The sequence below is a fragment of the Tinamus guttatus genome, unplaced genomic scaffold (genome assembly GCF_059628265.1).
Source record: "Tinamus guttatus ecotype Peru unplaced genomic scaffold, ASM5962826v1 Tinamus_guttatus_pri_ptg001614l, whole genome shotgun sequence".
In the NCBI taxonomy this organism is placed as follows: Eukaryota; Metazoa; Chordata; class Aves; order Tinamiformes; family Tinamidae; genus Tinamus; species Tinamus guttatus.
Genome location: NW_028290148.1, coordinates 54456 through 73696, shown reverse-complemented (window position 1 = coordinate 73696; position 19241 = coordinate 54456). Strand labels below are relative to the sequence as shown.

General features: G+C 61.7%; 1 protein-coding gene across 1 annotated transcript; it reads right to left on the bottom strand.

Moving 5' to 3' along the window:
• Positions 1–2054: 2054 nt before the first annotated feature.
• On the bottom strand, positions 2055–16807 carry TEKTL1 (tektin like 1). Its single transcript, XM_088539376.1, has 8 exons — positions 16707–16807; positions 14746–15265; positions 12979–13083; positions 10716–10839; positions 7831–8021; positions 5482–5577; positions 4558–4671; positions 2055–2255 (listed from the first exon to the last, which is right to left on the bottom strand). The coding sequence occupies exons 1-8, from the start codon at positions 16805–16807 to the stop codon at positions 2055–2057; spliced, it is 1452 nt and encodes a 483-aa protein (XP_088395502.1).
• Between the last annotated feature and the right edge of the window lie 2434 nt (positions 16808–19241).

Genomic DNA, 19241 nt, shown 5'->3' with positions numbered 1-19241 from the left:
CGTGCGGCCATCTTTGTTGAGGGCACGTGCCCGAAGTTCCTCTTTTTTTTGGGGGGGGGGGGGGGGAACACACAGGACCCCAATAGGATCCATAGGGGGACAGTGGGGACAGAGGGCAATGGGGGACCCGGGGAGGGGGGACACCCCAGCTGGGGCACTGGGGGGGACACGAACCCCTATGGGAGCACCGGAGGGGGGGGCAAAGACCCCAATGAGGGGCACTTGGGGGGGGCATAAAGACCCCAATGGGGATCACTAGGGGGGACACAGGACCCTATGGGGGACCCTGGAGGGACACAGACCCCCATGGGGGCACTGGGTGGTGACACAAAGGGCTATGGGAGGCACTGGGGGGACACAGACCCCAAGTGGGGACACTTGGGGGGGACACAGACCCCAATGAGGGGCACGAAGACCCCAATTGGGGACCCTGGGGGGACGCAGACCCCAACTGGGGGCACTGGGGGGAGGTGACACAAGCCCCTGTGAGTGACACTGAGGGGGCTCAGACCTGATTAAGGAGTACTGGGGTGACACAGACCCCGATGGGGACCCCAAGGGGACACAGACCCCATTGGGGACCCTGGGGGGGTGACACAAGCCCCTATGGGTGACACTGAGGGGACACAGACCCCAATGGGGACCCTGAGGGGACACAGACCCCATTGAGGGGCACTGGGGGGACACAGACCCCAATGAGAGACACTGAGGGGGGACACAGACCCCAATGGGGACCCCAAGGGGACACAGACCCCAATAGGGGATCCCAAGGGGACACAGACCCCATTGGGGACCCTGGGGGGTGACACAAGCCCCTATGGGTGACACTGAGGGGACACAGACCCCAATGGGGACCCTGAGGGGACACAGACCCTAACTGGGACCCTGGGGGGTGACATAAGCCCCTATGGGTGACACTGGAGGGACACAGACCCCAAATGGGGACCCTGGGGGGACACAGACCCCAATAGGGGACCCCAAGGGGACACAGACCCCAATGGGGACCCTGGGGGGTGACACAAGCCCCTATGGGTGACACTGGGGGGACACAGACCCCAATGGGGGACCCCAAGGAGACATAGACCCCAATTGGGACCCCAAGGGGACACAGACCCCATTGAGAGGAACCGGGGGGACACAGACCCCATGGGGGACCCCATTGAGGGGCACTAGGGGGACATAGACCCCAATTGGGGACCCTGAGGGGACACAGACCCCATTGAGAGGCACCGGGGGGGGGGCTCAGACCCCAATTGGGACCCCAGGGGGACACAGACCCCAATAGGGGATCCCAAGGGGACACAGACCCCAATGGGGACCCTGAGGGGTGACACAAGCCCCTATGGGTGACACTGAGGGGACACAGACCCCAATGGGGGACCCTGGGGGGACACAGACCCCATTGAGGGGCACTGGGGGGACACAGACCCCAATTGGGACCCCAAGGGGACACAGACCCCAATAGGGGACCCCAAGGGGACACAGACCCCATTGGGGACCCTGGGGGGTGACACAAGCCCCTATGGGTGACACTGGGGGGACACAGACCCCAATGGGGGACCCTGGGGGGACACAGACCCCCATTGAGAGGCACTGGGGGGACACAGACCCCAATAGGGGACCCCAAGGGGACACAGACCCCATTGGGGACCCTGGGGGGGTGACACAAGCCCCTGTGGGTAACACTGGGGGGACACAGACCCCAATGAGGGGCATGGGGGGACACAGACCCCAATGGGGGACCCCAAGGGGACACAGACCCCAATTGGGACCCCAGGGGGACACAGACCCCAATAGGGGACCCTGAGGGGACACAGACCCCATTGAGGGGCACAGGGGGACACAGACCCCATTGAGAGGCACTGGTGGAAAACAGACCCCAACTGGGGACCCCAAGGGGACACAGACCCCAATAGGGGACCCCGAGGGGACACAGACCCCATTGAGGGGCACTGGGGGGACACAGACCCCAATAGGGGACCCCAAGGGGACACAGACCCCATTGAGAGTCACCAGTTGGGGGACAAACCCCCCCAGCCCCCTGTTTATTCCCATCACATGCACCGAAGGCACCAGGTCTCGGGCGGCTCCGCGCGGGGCTGGGCCCGGCGCACCCGGAGGCGCCGCAATTCCCGGTCGGCCTCTCCGGCCGCGCGGCGCCCGCGGGCCCCGGCGTCCAGGGCCGCCCGCGTCCCCTCCAGCCGGGCCGCGGTGTCACCCAGCAGGGCCAGCGCCTGTGACAGGCGGCGGCCGCCCTGGGACAACGGGGGGACCCTTTGGAATCACGGGGACCCCCTGGAGCATCCTATGGGGATGGGATTCCCACCCCCGTATCCTTGATCCATAGGGTAGGGACCCTTTGGAATCATGGTGACAACCGCGTCCCCTCCAGCCGGGCCGCGGTGTCACCCAGCCGGGCCAGCGCCTGTGACAGGCGGCGGCCGCCCTGGGACAACGGGGGGACCCCTTGGAATCACGGGGACCCCCTGGAGCACCCTATGGGGATGGGAACCCCCCTGGTATTCCCAATCCAGGGGGTAGGGACCCTTTGGAATCATGGAAACACCCTGGAGCACCCTATGGGGATGGGATTCCCACCCCCGTATCCTTGATCCATGGGGTAGGGACCCTTTGGAATCACGGAGACCCCCTGGAGCACCCTATGGGGATGGGATTCCCACCCCCATATCCTTGATCCATGGGGTAAGGACCCATTGGAATCACGGAGACACCCTGGAGCACCCTATGGGGATGGGAACCCCCCGGTATTCCCAATCCAGGGGGTAGGGACCCTTTGGAATCACGGAGACCCCCTGGACCACCCGGTGGGGATGGGAACCCCCTGGTATTCCCAATCCATGGGGTAGGGAACCATTGGAATCACAGAGACACCCTGGAGTATCCGGTGGGGATGGGATTCCCACCCCCGTATCCTTGATCCATGGGGTAGGGACCCATTGGAATCATGGAGACCCCCTGGAGCATCCTATGGGGATGGGACCACCCCAGTATTCCCAATTCATGGGGTAGGGACCCATTGGAATCATGGAGACACCCTGGAGCACCCTATGGGGATGGGACCACCCCGGTATTCCCAATCCAGGGGGTAGGGTCCCTTTGGAATCACGGAGACCCCCTGGAGCATCCTATGGGGATGGGAACACCCCGGTATTCCCAATCCAGGGGGTAGGGACCCTTTGGAATCACGGAGACATCCTGGAGCACCCTATGGGGATGGGATTCCCACCCCAATATCCTTGATCCATGGGGTAGGGACCCATTGGAATCATGGAGACACCCTGGAGCACCCTATGGGGATGGGAACCCCCCGGTATTCCCGATCCATGAGGTAGGGACCCATTGGAATCACGGAGACACCCTGCAGCACCCTATGGGGATGGGATTCCCACCCCAATATCCTTGATCCATGGGGTAGGGACCCTTTGGAATCATGGAGATCCCCTGCAGCACCCTATGGGGATGGGAACCCCCCCCGGTATTCCCAATCCATGGGGTAGGGACCCTTTGGAATCACGGAGACACCCTGGAGCATCCTATGGGGATGGGAACCCCCCCGGTGTTCCCGATCCACGGGGTAGGGACCCTTTGGAATCACGGAGACACCCTGGAGCACCCTATGGGGATGGGATTCCCCCCGGTATTCCCGATCCATGGGGTAGGGACCCATTGGAATCATGGAGACCCCCTGGAGCATCCTATGGGGATGGGAACCCCCCCCCGGTATTCCCAATCAATGGGGTAGGGACCCTTTGGAATCACGGAGACCCCCTGGACCACCCGGTGGGGATGGGAACCCCCCGGTATTCCCGATCCATGGGGTAGGGACCCTTTGGAATCACGGAGACACCCTGGAGCACCCTATGGGGATGGGAACCCCCCTGGTATTCCCAATCCATGGGGTAGGGACCCATTGGAATCACGGAGACCCCCTGGACCACCCTATGGGGATGGGATTCCCCCCGGTATTCCCGATCCATGGGGCAGGGACCCCCTGGCATTAGTGAGACCCCCCCCCCCGATCATCCTATGGGGCTGGGACCCCCTCAACACCCCTCACCTATGGGGCAGGGACCCCCCTATATGTCCTATATGGGGCAGGGACCCCCCAGCACCCCTCACCTGTGGGGCAGGGACCCCCCTATATGACCTATATGGGGCTGGGACCCCCCAGCACCCCTCACCTATGGGGCAGGGACCCCCCTATACGACCTATATGGGGCTGGGACCCCCCAGCACCCCTCACCTATGGGGCAGGGACCCCCCTATATGACCTATATGGGGCAGGGACCCCCCAGCACCCCTCACCTATGGGGCAGGGACCCCCCTATACGACCTATATGGGGCTGGGACCCCCCCAGCACCCCTCACCTATGGGGCAGGGACCCCCCCCAGGACCCCTCACCTATGGGGCAGGGACCCCCCTATATGTCCTCTATGGGGCTGGGACCCCCCCCGCATCCTCCCCCCAAGTGACAGAGCCCCCCCCCACCATAAACCCCCCCGCTATGGGGCAGAGCCCCATAGGACCCCCCAGACCTGGGCCAGCAGGGTGGCCTCGGGCAACTGGGTGCCCGGGTGGCGCTGATAGACCCGGACCAGGGGCCGGTCCAGGCGTTCCCGGAGCGCCAGGTCCCGCCGGCACTGGGGACCCTGCGGGAAGGACACGGAAAAGGTGTCGGAGAGGGACAACAAGGGGACAAGGGGACACGTGGGGACATGTGGGGACGTGTGGGGACACGTGGGGACACGTGGGGATGTGTGGGGACGCGTGGGGACACGTGGGGACACGTGGGGACGTGTGGGGACGTGTGGGGACACGTGGGGATGTGTGGGGACGTGTGGGGACGTGTGGGGACGTGTGGGGACGTGTGGGGACACGTGGGGACACGTGGGGATGTGTGGGGACACGTGGGGACACGTGGGGACGTGGGGATGTGTGGGGACACGTGGGGACATGTGGGGACACGTGGGGACGTGTGGGGACGTGTGGGGACGTGTGGGGACACGTGGGGACGTGTGGGGCCACGTGGGGCCACGTGGGGACGTGTGGGGCCACGTGGGGACGTGTGGGGACGTGTGGGGACGTGTGGGACACGTGGGGACACGTGGGGACACGTGGGGACGTGTGGGGACGTGTGGGGACACGTGGGGACACGTGGGGACACGTGGGGCCACGTGGGGACGTGTGGGGACGTGTGGGGACACGTGGGGCCACGTGGGGACGTGTGGGGACGTGTGGGGACGTGTGGGGACATGTGGGGACGTGTGGGGACACGTGGGGACGTGTGGGGACGTGTGGGGACGTGTGGGGACACGTGGGGCCATGTGGGGACACGTGGGGACGTGTGGGGACACGTGGGGCCACGTGGGGACGTGTGGGGACGTGTGGGGACGTGTGGGGACACGTGGGGACGTGTGGGGCCACGTGGGGACACGTGGGGACGTGTGGGGCCCGCTCACCTCGGCCGCCCCCCGCGTCAGCTCCATCTGGTCCCCAAATCGGTGGCAGCGGTTGCGGGGGCCCCGCAGCCCCCCCAGCGCCAGGCGCAGCTCCTCCTGCAACGGGGAGCCATGCGGGGCACCCATGGGTGCCCGTGCACCCGTGCAGCGTGCTCCAAAGTGGGTGCATGTGCGCGTGCATGCACCCATGCAGCCACCCACCCCATTAGGGTGCCCATGCACCCATGCAGCATGGCCATTTCTATTTAGGAACCCATGCACGTGCATGCACCCATGCAGCATGCCCCAAAGTGGGTGCCCGTGCACCCGTGCAGCGTGTCCTGGCCCGTTTGGGTGCCCATGCACACGTGCATGCACCCCTGCAATGCAGCCCCCTGCATTTCTGCACCCATGGACCCATGCAGCACCCCTGCAATGCAGCCCCCTGCATTTCGGCACCCGTGCACCCATGTAATGCAGCCCCCTGCATTTCTGTGCCCATGCACCCTTGCACCATGCATGTGCCCATGCAATGCAGCCCCTTGCGTTTCTGCACCCACGCACATGCATGCACCCATGCAATGCAGCCCCCTGCATTTCTGCACCCATGGACCCATGCATGCACCCATGCAATGCAGCCCCCTGCATTTCTGCACCCATGTGCCACGCATGCACCCATGCAATGCTTCCCCCTGCATTTTTGCACCCATGCACCACGTGTGCACCCATGCAATGCATCCCCCCTGCAATTCTGCACCCGTGCACCCATGCACCACACATGCACCCATGCAATGCTGCCCCCTGCATTTCGGCGCCCATGCAATGCAGACCCCTGTGTTTCTGCACCCATGCACCCATGCACCATGCATGCAATGCAGCCCCCTGCATTCCTGCACCCATGCACCGTGTGTGCAATGCAGCCCCCCTGCATTTCTGCACCCTTCCACCCATGCACCGCGTGTGCAATGCAGCCCCCCTGCATTCCTGCACCCATGCACCGCGTATGCAACGCAGCCCCCTGCATTTCTGCACCCATGCACCCATGCACCACACATGCACCCATGCAATGCAGCCCCCCTGCATTTCTGCACCCGTGCACCCATGCACCACACATGCACCCATGCAATGCAGCCCCCCTGCATTTCTGCACCCATGCACCCATGCAGCATGCGTGCAATGCAGCCCCCTGCATTTCTGCACCCATGCACCGCATGTGCAATGCAGCCCCCTGCATTTCTGCACCCTTGCACCCATGCAGCACACGTGCAATGCAGCCCCCTGCATTCCTGCACCCATGCACTGCGTGTGCAGTGCAGCCCCCTGCATTTCTGCACCCATGCACCCATGCAATGCAGCCCCCTGCATTTCTGCACCCACACACATGCATTCACCCATGTAATGCAGCCCCCCTGCATTTCTGCACCCATGCACCCATGCAATGCAGCCCCCTGCATTTCTGCACCCATACACCATGCGTGCGCCCATTCAATGCAGCCCCCCTGCATTTCTGCACACATGCACCCATGCAATGCAGCCCCCTGCATTTCAGTGCCCATGCACATGCATGCACCCATGCAATGCAGCCCCCTGCCTTCCTGCACCCATGCACCCATGCAGCACTCGTGCAATGCAGCCCCTGTATTTCTGCACCCATGCACCATGCATGCACCCATGCAATGCAGCCCTCTACCTTTCTGCACCCATGCACCCATACACCATGCATGCACCCATACAATGCAGCCCCCCTGCATTTCTGCACCCATGCAGCATGCGTGCAATGCAACCCCCCTGCATTCCTGCACCCATACACCATGCATGCACCCATACAATGCAGCCCCCTTCATTTATGCACCCATGCAGCATGCGTGCAATGCAGCCCCCTGCATTTATGCACCCATACACCATGCATGCGCCCATGCAATGCAGCTCCTGCATTTCTGCACCCATGCAGCACGCGTGCAATGCAGCCCCCTGCATTCCTGCACCCATGCACCCATACACCATGCATGCGCCCATGCAATGCAGCCCCCTGCATTTCTGCACCCTTCCACCCATGCATGTGCCCATGCAATGCAGCCCCACGCATTTCTGCACCCTTCCACCCATGCACCGCGCATGCAATGCAGCCCCCTGCATTTCTGCACCCGTGCACCCATGCACCACACATGCACCCATGCAATGCAGCCCCCCTGCATTTCTGCACCCATGCACCCATGCAATGCAGCTCCCTGCATTTCAGTGCACATGCACATGCATGCACCCATGCAATGCAGCCCCCCTGCATTTCTGCACCCGTGCACCCATGCACCACACGTGCACCCATGCAATGCAGCCCCCTGCATTCCTGCACCCATGCACCCATGCACCCACGCAGCACCCGTGCAGCGCAGCCACCTCGAGGCCGCGGTTCTCCTCGGCCTTGCTGCGCAGCCCGGCGTCCACCGCGGCCCCGGCCCGCGCGCAGGCGCCCGCGGCCCGTTCGGCGCCGGCGCCCAGGGCGCCCAGCAGCCCCCGCGCGCGCTGCACCAGCGCCCGCGCCTCGGCCAAGCCGGCGTCGCAGGCTGCAATTCCCGATCCGGGACACGGGATAATGCGGGGGGGGGGGTCTCGGGGTGGGGACGGGTCCCCCCAGGGGATGGGCGGGGGGGGGACGGGGATTTTGGGGTCCCCTCAGGGGGTGGTGGGACCTGGAAAGTGCCTGGGGGGGAGATGGGGCCCCAGGGGTTGGATGGGTCCCGCAGGGTCCCCAAGGATGGTCCTGGGTCCCCAGGGATTGGATGGGTCCCTCGGGGACCGCAAGGGTGGTGACAGGTCCCCAGGGGTTGGATGGGGACCCCAAGGGTGGTCCTGGGTCCCCAGGGGATGGATGGATCCCTTGAGGTCCCCAGGGGTGTTCCTGGGTCCCTAGGGGTTGGATGGGTCCCTTGGGGACCGCAAGGGTGGTCCTGGGTCCCCAGGGGTTGGATGGGTCCCTCAGGGTCCCCAGGGGTGGTGATGGGTCCCCAGGGATTGGATGGGTCCCTTGGGGACCCCAAGGGTGGTGACAGGTCCCCAGGGGTTGGATGGGTCCCCAGGGGTTGGATGGGTCCTTTGGGGACCCCCAGAGGTGGTGACGGGTCCCCAGGGATTGGATGGGTCCCCAGGGGTTGGATGGGTCCCGCAGGGTCCCCAGGGATGGTCCTGGGTCCCCAGGGGTTGGATGGGTCCCTTGGGGACCCCAAGGGTGGTGACAGGTCCCCAGGGGTTGGATGGGGACCCCAAGGGTGGTCCTGGGTCCCTAGGGGTTGGATGGGTCCCTTGGGGTCCCCAGGGGTTGGATGGGTCCCTTAGGGTCCCCAAGGGTGGTCCTGGGTCCCCAGGGATTGGATGGGTCCCTTGGGGACCCCAGGGGTTGGATGGGTCCCCAGGGGTTGGATGGGTCCCTCCTGGTCCCCAGGGGTGGTGACAGGTCCTCAGGGGTTGGGTGGGGACCCCAAGGTTTGTCCTGGGTCCCCAGGGATTGGATGGGTCCTCAGGGTCCCCAAGGGTGGTCCTGGGTCCCCAGGGGATGGATGGGGACCCCAGGGTTTGGATGGGTCCTTTGGGGACCTCAGAGGTGGTGATGGGTCCCCAGGGGTTGGATGGGTCCCTTGGGGACCCCAAGGGTGGTGACAGGTCCCCAGGGGTTGGATGGGGACCCCAAGGGTGGTCCTGGGTCCCTAGGGGTTGGATGGGTCCCTTGGGGTCCCCAGGGCTGGTGATGGGTCCCCAGGGATTGGATGGGTCCCTTGGGGACCCCAGGGGTGAGATGGATCCCCAGGGGTTGGATGGGTCCCGCAGGGTCCCCAAGGGTGGTCCTCGGTCCCCAGGGGATGGATGGGGACCCCAGGGTTTGGCTGGGTCCTTTGGGGTCCCCAGAGGTGGTGACGGGTCCCCAGGGGTTGGATGGGTCCCCAGGGATTGGATGGGTCCCTCAGGGTCCCCAGGGGTGGTGACAGGTCCCTTGGGGTTGGATGGGTCCCTTAGGGTCCCCAAAGGTGGTTCTGGGTCCCCAGGGGATGGATGGGTCCCTTGGGGTCAGACGGGTCCCTCAGGGTCCCCTCAGCTCCCCAAAGGCTCCGGGGCCACCGTTGTCCCCCCAGGGTGGGTGCGGAGGGTCCCCAGCAGGTCGGGGGGTCCCCAGCGGGGTCAGGGGGGTCCCCAGCGGGTCGGGGGGTCCCCAGTGGGTCGGGGGGTCCCCAGCAGGGCCAGAGGGTCCCCAGGAGGGCTGGGGGGTCCCCAGAGGGTCCAGGGGGTCCCCAGCAGGTTCAGAGGGTCCCCAGCGGGATCCGGGGGTCCCCAGGAGGGCCGGGGTGTCCCCTGCGGGTTAAGAGGGTCCCCAGCGGGTCGAGGGGTCCCCAGCGGGTCCGGGGGGTCCCCAGCAGGTTGGGGGGGTCCCCATCAGGGCCGGGGAGTCCCCAGGGGGTCGGGGGGTCCCCAGCAGGTTCAGAGGGTCCCCAGCGGGGTCAGGGGGGTCCCCAGGAGGGCCGGGGGGTCCCCAGCAGGGTCGGGGGATCCCCGGCGGGGCCAGGGGGTCCCCAGCGGGTTGAGGGGTCCCCAGTGGGTCCAGGGGGTCCCCTGCGGGTTCGGAGGGTCCCCAGCAGGGCCAAGGGGTCCCCAGAGGGTCCGGGGGGTCCCCAGCAGGTCGGGGGGGTCCCCAGGAGGACCGGGGGGTCCCCAGAAGGGCCGGGGGGGTCCCCAGTGGGTCGAGGGGTTCCCAGCAGGGCCAAGGGGTCCCTAGGAGGGTCGAGGGGTCCCCAGCGGGTTCGGAGGGTCCCCAGTGGGGCCAGGACGGTCCCCAGCGGGTTACGGGGTCCCCAGCGGGTCCAGAGGGTCCCCAGCGGGTTCGGAGGGTCCCCAGCGGGGCCAAGGGGTCCCCAGGAGGGCCAGGGGGTCCCCAGCAGGTCCGGGGGGTCCCCAGCGGGTTGGGGGGTCCCCAACAGGTCCGGGGGTCCCCAGCGGGTCCGGGGGGTCCCCAGCGGGTCCAGAGGGTCCCCAGCAGGTCGAGGGGTCCCCAGCGGGTCCGGGGGGTCCCCAGCAGGTCCGGGGGGTCCCCAGCGGGTCAGGGGGGTCCCCAACAGGTCCGGGGGTCCCCAGCAGGGCCGGGGGGTCCCCAGTGGGGTCAGGGAGGTCCCCAGAGGGTCCGGGGGGTCCCCAGCGGGGCCGGGAGGGTCCCCAGCAGGTCGGGGGGTCCCCAGCGGGTCAGGGGGGTCCCCAGCAGGTCCGGGGGTCCCCACCTGGCGTGTAGGCGCCCGCGGGGCAGGGCTGGGGCGTCGGGTTCCGCTCCACGAAGGGCGACGGGGGCCGGCGCAGGCTGAGCCAGGAGCTGCGGCCGGCGGCCAGGAGCACCGCGCGCAGCGGCTGCGGCAGCAGCTCCAGCACGCGGCCGCGCTCCTCGCAGAGCTGCTGCAGCCGCCGCCGGCAGCCGAGGAGCTCCTGCGGGCGACCGTGGGCCTGCATGCATCGCCGTGCGTCCGTCTGGACGCATGCATCATTGCCGTGCATTGCAATGCACCCATGCATCGCCGTGCATCCGTCTGCATGCATGCATTGCCGTGCGTCCGTCTGCAGCCATGCATCGCCGTGCATCCGTCCGCATGCATGCATCATTGCCGTGCATTGCAACGCACCCATCTGCACGCGTGCATTGCCGTGCGTCCGTCTGCACGCATGCATCGCTGTGCATCCGTCTGCATGCATGCATCACCGTGCATCGCTGTGCATCCATCTGCCTGCAGCCATGCACCATCTGCACGCATGCATCGCCGTGCACCTGTCCGCATGCATGCATCGCTGTGCATCCGTCTGCATGCATGCATCATTGCCGTGCATTGCAACGCACCCATCTGTACGCATTGCCGTGCATCCGTCTGCATGCATCATTGCCATGCATTGCAACGCACCCATCTGCACGCGTGCATTGCCCTGTGTCCGTCTGCACGCATCGCCGTGCATCCGTCTGCACACATGCATCGCCATGCATCGCCGTGCACCCGTCCGCATGCATGCATCATTGCCGTGCATTGCAACGCAGCCATCTGCACGCATGCATTGCCGTGCACCCGTCTGCATGCATGCATCACCGTGCATCCATCTGCCTGCAGCCATGCACCATCTGCACGCATGCATTGCCGTGCATCCGTCTGCACGCATGCATCGCCGTGCACCCGTCCACATGCATGCATCATTGCCGTGCACTGCAATGCACCCATCTGCACGCATGCATTGCCGTGCATCTGTCTGCATGCATGCATCACCGTGCATCGCTGTGCATCCATCTGTCTGCAGCCATGCACCATCTGCACGCATGCATCGCCATGCATCCGTCCGCATGCATGCATCGCCGTGCATCCGTCCGCATGCATGCATCATTGCCGTGCATTGCAACGCACCCATCTGCACGCGTGCATTGCCGTGCGTCCGTCTGCACGTATGCATCGCCGTGCACCCATCTGCACGCATGCATCACCGTGCATCGCTGAGGATCCATCTGCCTGCAGCCATGCACCATCTGCACGCATGCATCGCCATGCATCCGTCTGCATGCATGCATCGCCGTGCATCCGTCTGCATGCATCATTGCCATGCATTGCAATGCACCCATCTGCACGCGTGCATTGCCGTGCGTCCGTCTGCATGCATCGCCGTGCATCCGTCTGCATGCATGCATCGCCATGCACCCGTCCGCATGCATCACTGCCGTGCATTGCAACGCACCCATCTGCACGCGTGCATCGCCGTGCATCCGTCTGCAGCCATGCATCATCTGCACACATGCATTGTCGTGCATCCGTCTGCAGCCATGCATTGCCATACATCCGTCTGTATGCATGCATCGCCGTGCATCGCCATGCAGCCATCTGCACATATGCATCACCATGCATTGCAGTGCAGTCATGCATCGCCGTGCATTGCAATGCAGCCATGCACCACCATGCACCCACCTGCACTCATGTATCACCATGCATCATCGTGCATCCGTCTGCACACATGCATCGCCATGCATTGCAATGCAGCCGTGCATCGCCGTGCATCGCCATGCAACCGTCTGCAGCCATGCGCCATCTGCACGCATGCACCTCCATGCATCCATCTACAGCCATGCACCATCTGCATGCATACACCTCCATGCATCCGTCTACAGCCATGCACCATCTCCACACATGCATCTCCATGCATCCATCTGCACACACACATTGCCAGGCACCTGTCTGCATGCATGCATGACCATGCATCGCCGTGCATCCATCTGCAGCCATGCACCATCTGCACACGTGCATCGCCGTGCATCCGTCTGCAGCCATGCATTCGTCCGCATGCATGGCCACGCACACATCGCCATGCATCCATCCGCATGCATGCATTGACATGCATCACCCTGCACCCGTTTGCGGCCATGCACACAATGCCATGCACCCATCCGCATGCATACATTGATCTGCACCCACGCATTTCCATGCATCCAGCTGCATCTCCATGCATTTCTGCACGTCCCCAAACCTGCAGGAACTGCTCGGCGGTGCCCAGGTCTCCTTCCAGCTGCACTTTGAGCCCCGCCAGCTCCCGCCGCTCCTGCAGCAGCAGCGCGTCCGGCTCGTCCGGATCCTGCCGGGACACCGGAACCCTCGGGGGGGCCCGTCCGGCACCGGAGCACCGGGACGGGGCCGGAGAACCGGAGCGGGGGGTTTGGCACGAGGGGAGGGGAAACCCTTGCAAATGGGAGCAAATCCGTGCACGGAGGAAAATTCCTGCATGGATGCAAAGCCTTGCACGGATGCAAACATTTGCACACATCCAAACACCTGCATGGGGCGAATCCTTGCATGGATGCAAAGCCTTGCACAAATCCCAAACCCTTGCACAAGCCCCAGCCCTTGCACAAGCCCCTGTCCTTGCACAAGCCCCTGTCCTTGCACAATTCCCAACCCTTGCACAGATGCAAAACCCTGGTGCAGGTGCAAACCCTTGCACAAGCCCCAAACCCTTGCACAAATCCCAATCCATTGCACAAGCCCCAAACCCTTGCACGATCCCAATCCATTGCACTATCCCAATGCATTGCACAATCCCAATCCATTGCACAATCCCAAACCCTTGCACAAATCCCAAACCTCTGCACAATTCCAATCCATTGCACTATCCCAATGCATTGCACAATCCCAATCCATTGCACGAGTCCCAATCCATTGCACAAATCCCAACCCTTGCACAAACCCCAATCCATTGCACAACCCCAATCCATTGCACAATCCCAATCCATTGCACAACCCCAACCCATTGCACAATCCCAATCCATTGCACAACCCCAATCCATTGCACAATCCCAATCCATTGCACAAACCCCAATCCATTGCACAATCCCAATCCCTTGCACAATCCCAATCCATTGCACAACCCCAATCCATTGCATTATCCCAATCCATTGCACAACCCCAATCCATTGCACAACCCCAATCCATTGCACAAACCCCAATCCATTGCACAAACTCCAATCCATTGCACAAATCCCAACCCTTGCACAAATCCCAATCCATTGCACAAGCCCCAATCCATTGCACAAATCCCAATCCATTGCACTATCCCAATGCATTGCACAAATCCCAACCCTTGCACAAATCCCAATCCATTGCACAAGACCCCATCCATTGCACAAACTCCAATCCATTGCACAATTCCCAACCCCAAACCTTTGCACAAATCCCAATCCATTGCACAATCCCAATCCATTGCACAAGCCCCAATCCATTGCACAAATCCCAACCCTTGCACAAATCCCAATCCATTGCACAAGCCCCAATCCATTGCACAAACCCCAATCCATTGCACAAATCCCAATCCATTGCACAATCCCAAACCCTTGCACAAATCCCAACCCTTGCCCAACCCCAATCCATTGCAAAAACCCAATCCATTGCACTATCCCAATCCATTGCACAAGACTCAACCCCTTGCACAACCCCAATCCATTGCACTATCCCAACCCTTTGCACAAACTCCAATCCATTCCACAATCCCAATCCATTGCACAATTCCCAACCCTTGCACAAACTCCAATCCATTGCACAATCCCAATCCATTGCACAATTCCCAACCCTTGCACAACCCCAAACCTTTGCACAAATCCCAAACCCTTGCACAATCCCAATCCATTGCAGAAGCCCCAACCACTGCACAATCCTAATCCATTGCACAAATCCCAATCCATTGCACAATCCCAATCCCTTGCACAAATCCCAATCCATCGGGATTGCCCCGGCATCCCCTCACCGTCTCCCCGCGCTCGCGCCGCCGCCGCCGCCGCAGCTCCGCGCTCTCCGCGTTGCTCCGCAGGGCCCTCCGGACGCCCTCGAGCGCCGCGAGCAGCCGGACCCGGCGCCGCTCGGCCCGTCGGGCCACCGAGCCCAGCTCGGCCAGCGCCTGTTGCAGCCGGGCCACCACCAGCCGCACTTGGCGCCCGTAGGCCAGTGCCCGCCGGTGACCGGTGACCACCGCGTCACGCAGCCACGGCGGTGGCACCGCGGTGGCCCAGGCGGCCGGTTTGCTCTGCGCGTGCCACAGGGTGACGCCGGGACCCGGCGGCGGGCGCCGCTGGTGGCCGTCGGGGCCGGACGCTTCCAAGCGGAAGCGCCAGGATTCCCGGAGGCGCCGGCGCGCGGATGGGGATTCCGGGGGTTGTCCCGGCGGGAGCCATAGGGATGCGGCGGTGGTGGCTGCGTGCGGGGCCAGCGCTCGGGCGGCCGTGGCGGCTGCGGCGGCGGCGGCGGCTGCGGGATGCGGCCGGATGCGGCTGCGGGATAGCGGGATAGCGGGGCTGGGATATGGGATATAGGGGTGTGGGGGATACAGGGCTGGGATATGAGGGATACGGGCCTGGGATATGCGGCTATGGGGGATATGGGGGATAGGAGGGATACGAGGTGGGATATGGGGGATACGGGACTGGGATATGGGGGATACGGGGCTGGGATATGGAGGATATGGGGCTGGGATATGGGGGATAGCGGGGATACGGGGCTGGGATATGGGGGATACGAGGCTGGGATATGGGGGATATGGGGCTGGGATATGGGATATGGGGGATATGGGGGATACGGGGCTGGGATATGGGGGATACGAGGCTGGGATATGGGGGATATGGGGCTGGGATATGGGATATGGGGGATATGGGGGATACGGGGCTGGGATATGGGGGATACGAGGCTGGGATATGGGGGATATGGGGCTGGGATATGGGATATGGGGGATAGGGGGGATACGGGGCTGGGATATGGGGGATACGAGGCTGGGATATGGGGGATATGGGGCTGGGATATGGGGGATAGGGGGGATACGGGGCTGGGATATGGGGATATGGGGAATATGGGGCTGGGATATGGGGGGTATGGGGCTGGGATATGGGGGATATCCATAGGGATGGGGTCTCCGTAGGGATGGGGTATCAATAGGGATGGGGTCTCCATAGGGATGCGATATCCATAGGGATGGGGTCTCCATAGGGATGGGGTCTCCATAGGAATGGGATATCCATAGGGATGGGGTCTCCATAGGATGGGGTCTCCATAGGGATGCGATATCCATAGGGATGGGGTCTCCATAGGGATTGGGTCTCCATAGGAATGGGATATCCATAGGGATGGGGTCTCCATAGGATGGGGTCTCCATAGGGATGCGATATCCATAGGGATGGGGTCTCCATAGGGATGGGGTCTCCATAGGGATGGGATATCCATAAGGGATGGGGTCTCCATAGGGATGAGATATCCATAGGGATGGGGGTCTCCATAGGGATGGGATCTCAATAAGGATGGGATATCCATAGGGATGGGATATCCATAGGGATGGGGTCTCCATAGGATGGGGTCTCCATAGGGATGGGATCTCCATAGGGAAGGGGTCTCCATAGGGAAGGGGTCTCCACTGGGATGGGATATCCATAAGGGATGGGGTCTCCATAGGGATGGGGTATCCATAGGGACGGGATATCCATAGGACGGGATCTCCATAGGGATGGGATATCCATAGGGATGGGATCTCCATAGGGATGGGGTCTCCATAGGACGGGATCTCCATAGGACGGGATCTCCATAGGGACGGGATATCCATAGGACGGGATCTCCATAGGGATGGGATATCCATAGGACGGGATCTCCATAGGACGGGATCTCCATAGGACGGGATCTCCATAGGGATGGGGTCTCCATAGGGCCAGGCCGGGGGATCCCGCTCACCCCTTTCCCGCCTCCGCATCCTCCCTGCCCTTCGCTGCCCTCCGGATCCCGGAGCGCCCGGACGCCGGGGCCCCTCCGCGGCCTCCCGTCTCCATCCCCATCCCGTCGCATTCCGCATCCCGGCAACGGTCACCGCGGCACCCGCATTCCCGGCGTTCCCGGCAACCACGGAACCACATCAGGATCTGGCTTTATTAACAAATCACCCCCAAAACAACCTCCAAATCCAAAATTATTTATATATATATATATATAAAAACAAGGAGGCAGAAAATTTGCTTTTTTTCCCCCAAAAAAGCGCTGAAAACTGTCTTTTTTTCTCAATTTGGGGGCAAATTGGGAGGAAAAAGGGCTAAAAAGGTGTCGGGTTTATTTACAGTCACGGTCCCGGGCTCCGGAAAAGGGGGAGCCGGGGCGGAATGGGCTCAGAAACCAGTGGAAAACACAGAAATAGCAAAAAATCACCATTTTTTCCTTTTTTGCCCCAAAACAAGAGGTAAATGGTCCCATTTGGGGCTTTTTTTGTGTGTTTTCAGGGTTAAAATGCTTCCGCTTTTCCAGGGAAAAGTGCTGCTGGGATATGGATGGGAATAGGCTCTGTTTTCCCAGCAGATGATGGGAGATTTGGTGCCAAAAACCCAAATCCCCATCCCAAAGATTTGGGTTTTCCCTCTTTTTCCCATTTAACTTCTTTTTTTCCCCTCCTTTTCAAGGACCGAAGATGCTCCAGGACCCTGGAGCATCGAGTGGGATTTTTTTCCCGCATGGAAACCTCCTCGGCACAATCCCAGATTGGGGTTAAACCCTCATTTTTACATATTTAGGCTCCTTTTTTTCCTGTATTTTTTTGCTTTCTTGATTTTTTGGTCTTTTTTTCCCTAAAAAAGTCCCATATCCACTGCCTGACAAGGAAACACAGACCCAAAATCCTGGATTCCCAAGGGATTTCTCCCCGCTGCGGCGCAAACAGAATCCGCTCTAGATGGGAATCCAGAGTGGGAATGGGGGGAATTTCTTTGGATATCGGCAGCTGCCGGGTCCGGATCCGGCTTTGCCGCTCCGGCATTTTCCCAGAATGGGGCATTTTCCAAAAAAACGGGTTAAAAGTGTTGGAATATTTATATAGTATTTACAAAAAGCTACAGCTACAACCAGGCTATTCACAGGGCTGCAAAATCATAATAAAAGGGGGAAATTATATCAAAATTATTAAAAAAAGAAAAAGAAATCTGGGAATAATCATCTTCCATTGATCCCAGATGGGAATGAGCTGCCTCCATCCGCTCCCAATAACCAGGGAATGGGGAGGCCGCGAAATCTCCCCTCAAAAATTCCCTATTCCCTTCTAATAGGGAATATCTACCTGCAAAAATGGGAGTTTTCCCTGCTCCCAAAAATGGGAAAATTGTGGAGTCGGCACTTCCTGGGAGGGAAAATCCCATGGGAGCATCGCAGGGGGAGGACGGACACATGGAAAAGAAAATCCTTTAAAAAAAAAGCAAGAACTGTAAAAAAATACTTTTAAAAAGGAAAAAAAAACACTTTAAAATAAAAAAAATACTTAAAAATGGAAAAATACTTCAAAAACTTAAAAAATATTTAAAAGCCTTTTTGAGTTTTGCAAGGAGGGATGTGGGATGCAGGGGGGAATGTTGCTCCCTGCCTGCTCCTTTTCCCAGCTGCATTAAACGGAATGCGGGAAAATGGAAGTGTCCGGGATGCAGGGATGGATCGGAGCAGCCGGAGCATCCTTGGCATGTGGAGCACATGGAGCATCCCGAGCACATGGAGCATCAGGAGCATCTGCAGGATCTGGAGCATCCAGAGCACATGGAGCATCCCGAGTATCCGGAGCACCTGGAGCATCCCGAGCATCAGGAGTATCTGCAGGATCTGGAGCATCCTGAGTGTCCGGAGCATCTAGAGCATCCCGAGCACATGGAGCACCTGGAGCATCCCGAGTGTCCGGAGCATCCAGAGCATCCCGGGCACGTGGAGCATCCTGAGCATCAAGAGCATCCCAAGCATCTGGAGCATCCGGAATACTCGGAGCACCTGGAGCATCCGGAACATTGGGAGCATCAGGAGGACCTGGAGCATCTGGAGTACCTGGAGCACCTGGAGCATCCAGAACATTGGGAGCATCAGGAGGACCTGGAGCACGTGGAGCATCCAGAGCACGGGAAGCACCAGGGGCATCAGGAGCACCCGGAGCATCCTCAGTATTTGTAGCACCTAGAGGAACCAGAGTGTCTGGAGCATCCCGAGTGTCCGGAGAATCCTGAGCGTCCAGAGCACCCTGAGTGTCCGGAGCGTCCCGAGTGTCCGGAGCGTCCCGAGTGCCCGGAGCACCTTGAGTGCCCGGAGCATCCCGAGCGTCCGGAGCATCCCGAGCGTCCGGAGCATCTTGAGTGTATGGGCGTCCTGAGTGCCTGGAGCACCTCAAGTGCTCGGAGCATCCCAAATGTCCAGAGCACCTCAAGTGTCTGGAGCATCCCGAGTGTCCGGAGCATCCCGAGTGTCCGGATCCGGAGC

Bases quoted from the DNA above. Each gene is read 5' to 3' on its own strand.
- TEKTL1 (XM_088539376.1), bottom strand. From the start codon at position 16,807: ATGGGGATGGAGACGGGAGGCCGCGGAGGGGCCCCGGCGTCCGGGCGC. The intron at 8,022-10,715 runs GTGGGGACCCCC...CGGGAATTGCAG, and splicing joins CGCGGGCGCCTACACGCCAG to CCTGCGACGCCGGCTTGGCC. The intron at 2,256-4,557 runs GTCTGGGGGGTC...CCGTTGTCCCAG, and splicing joins AGGCCACCCTGCTGGCCCAG to GGCGGCCGCCGCCTGTCACA.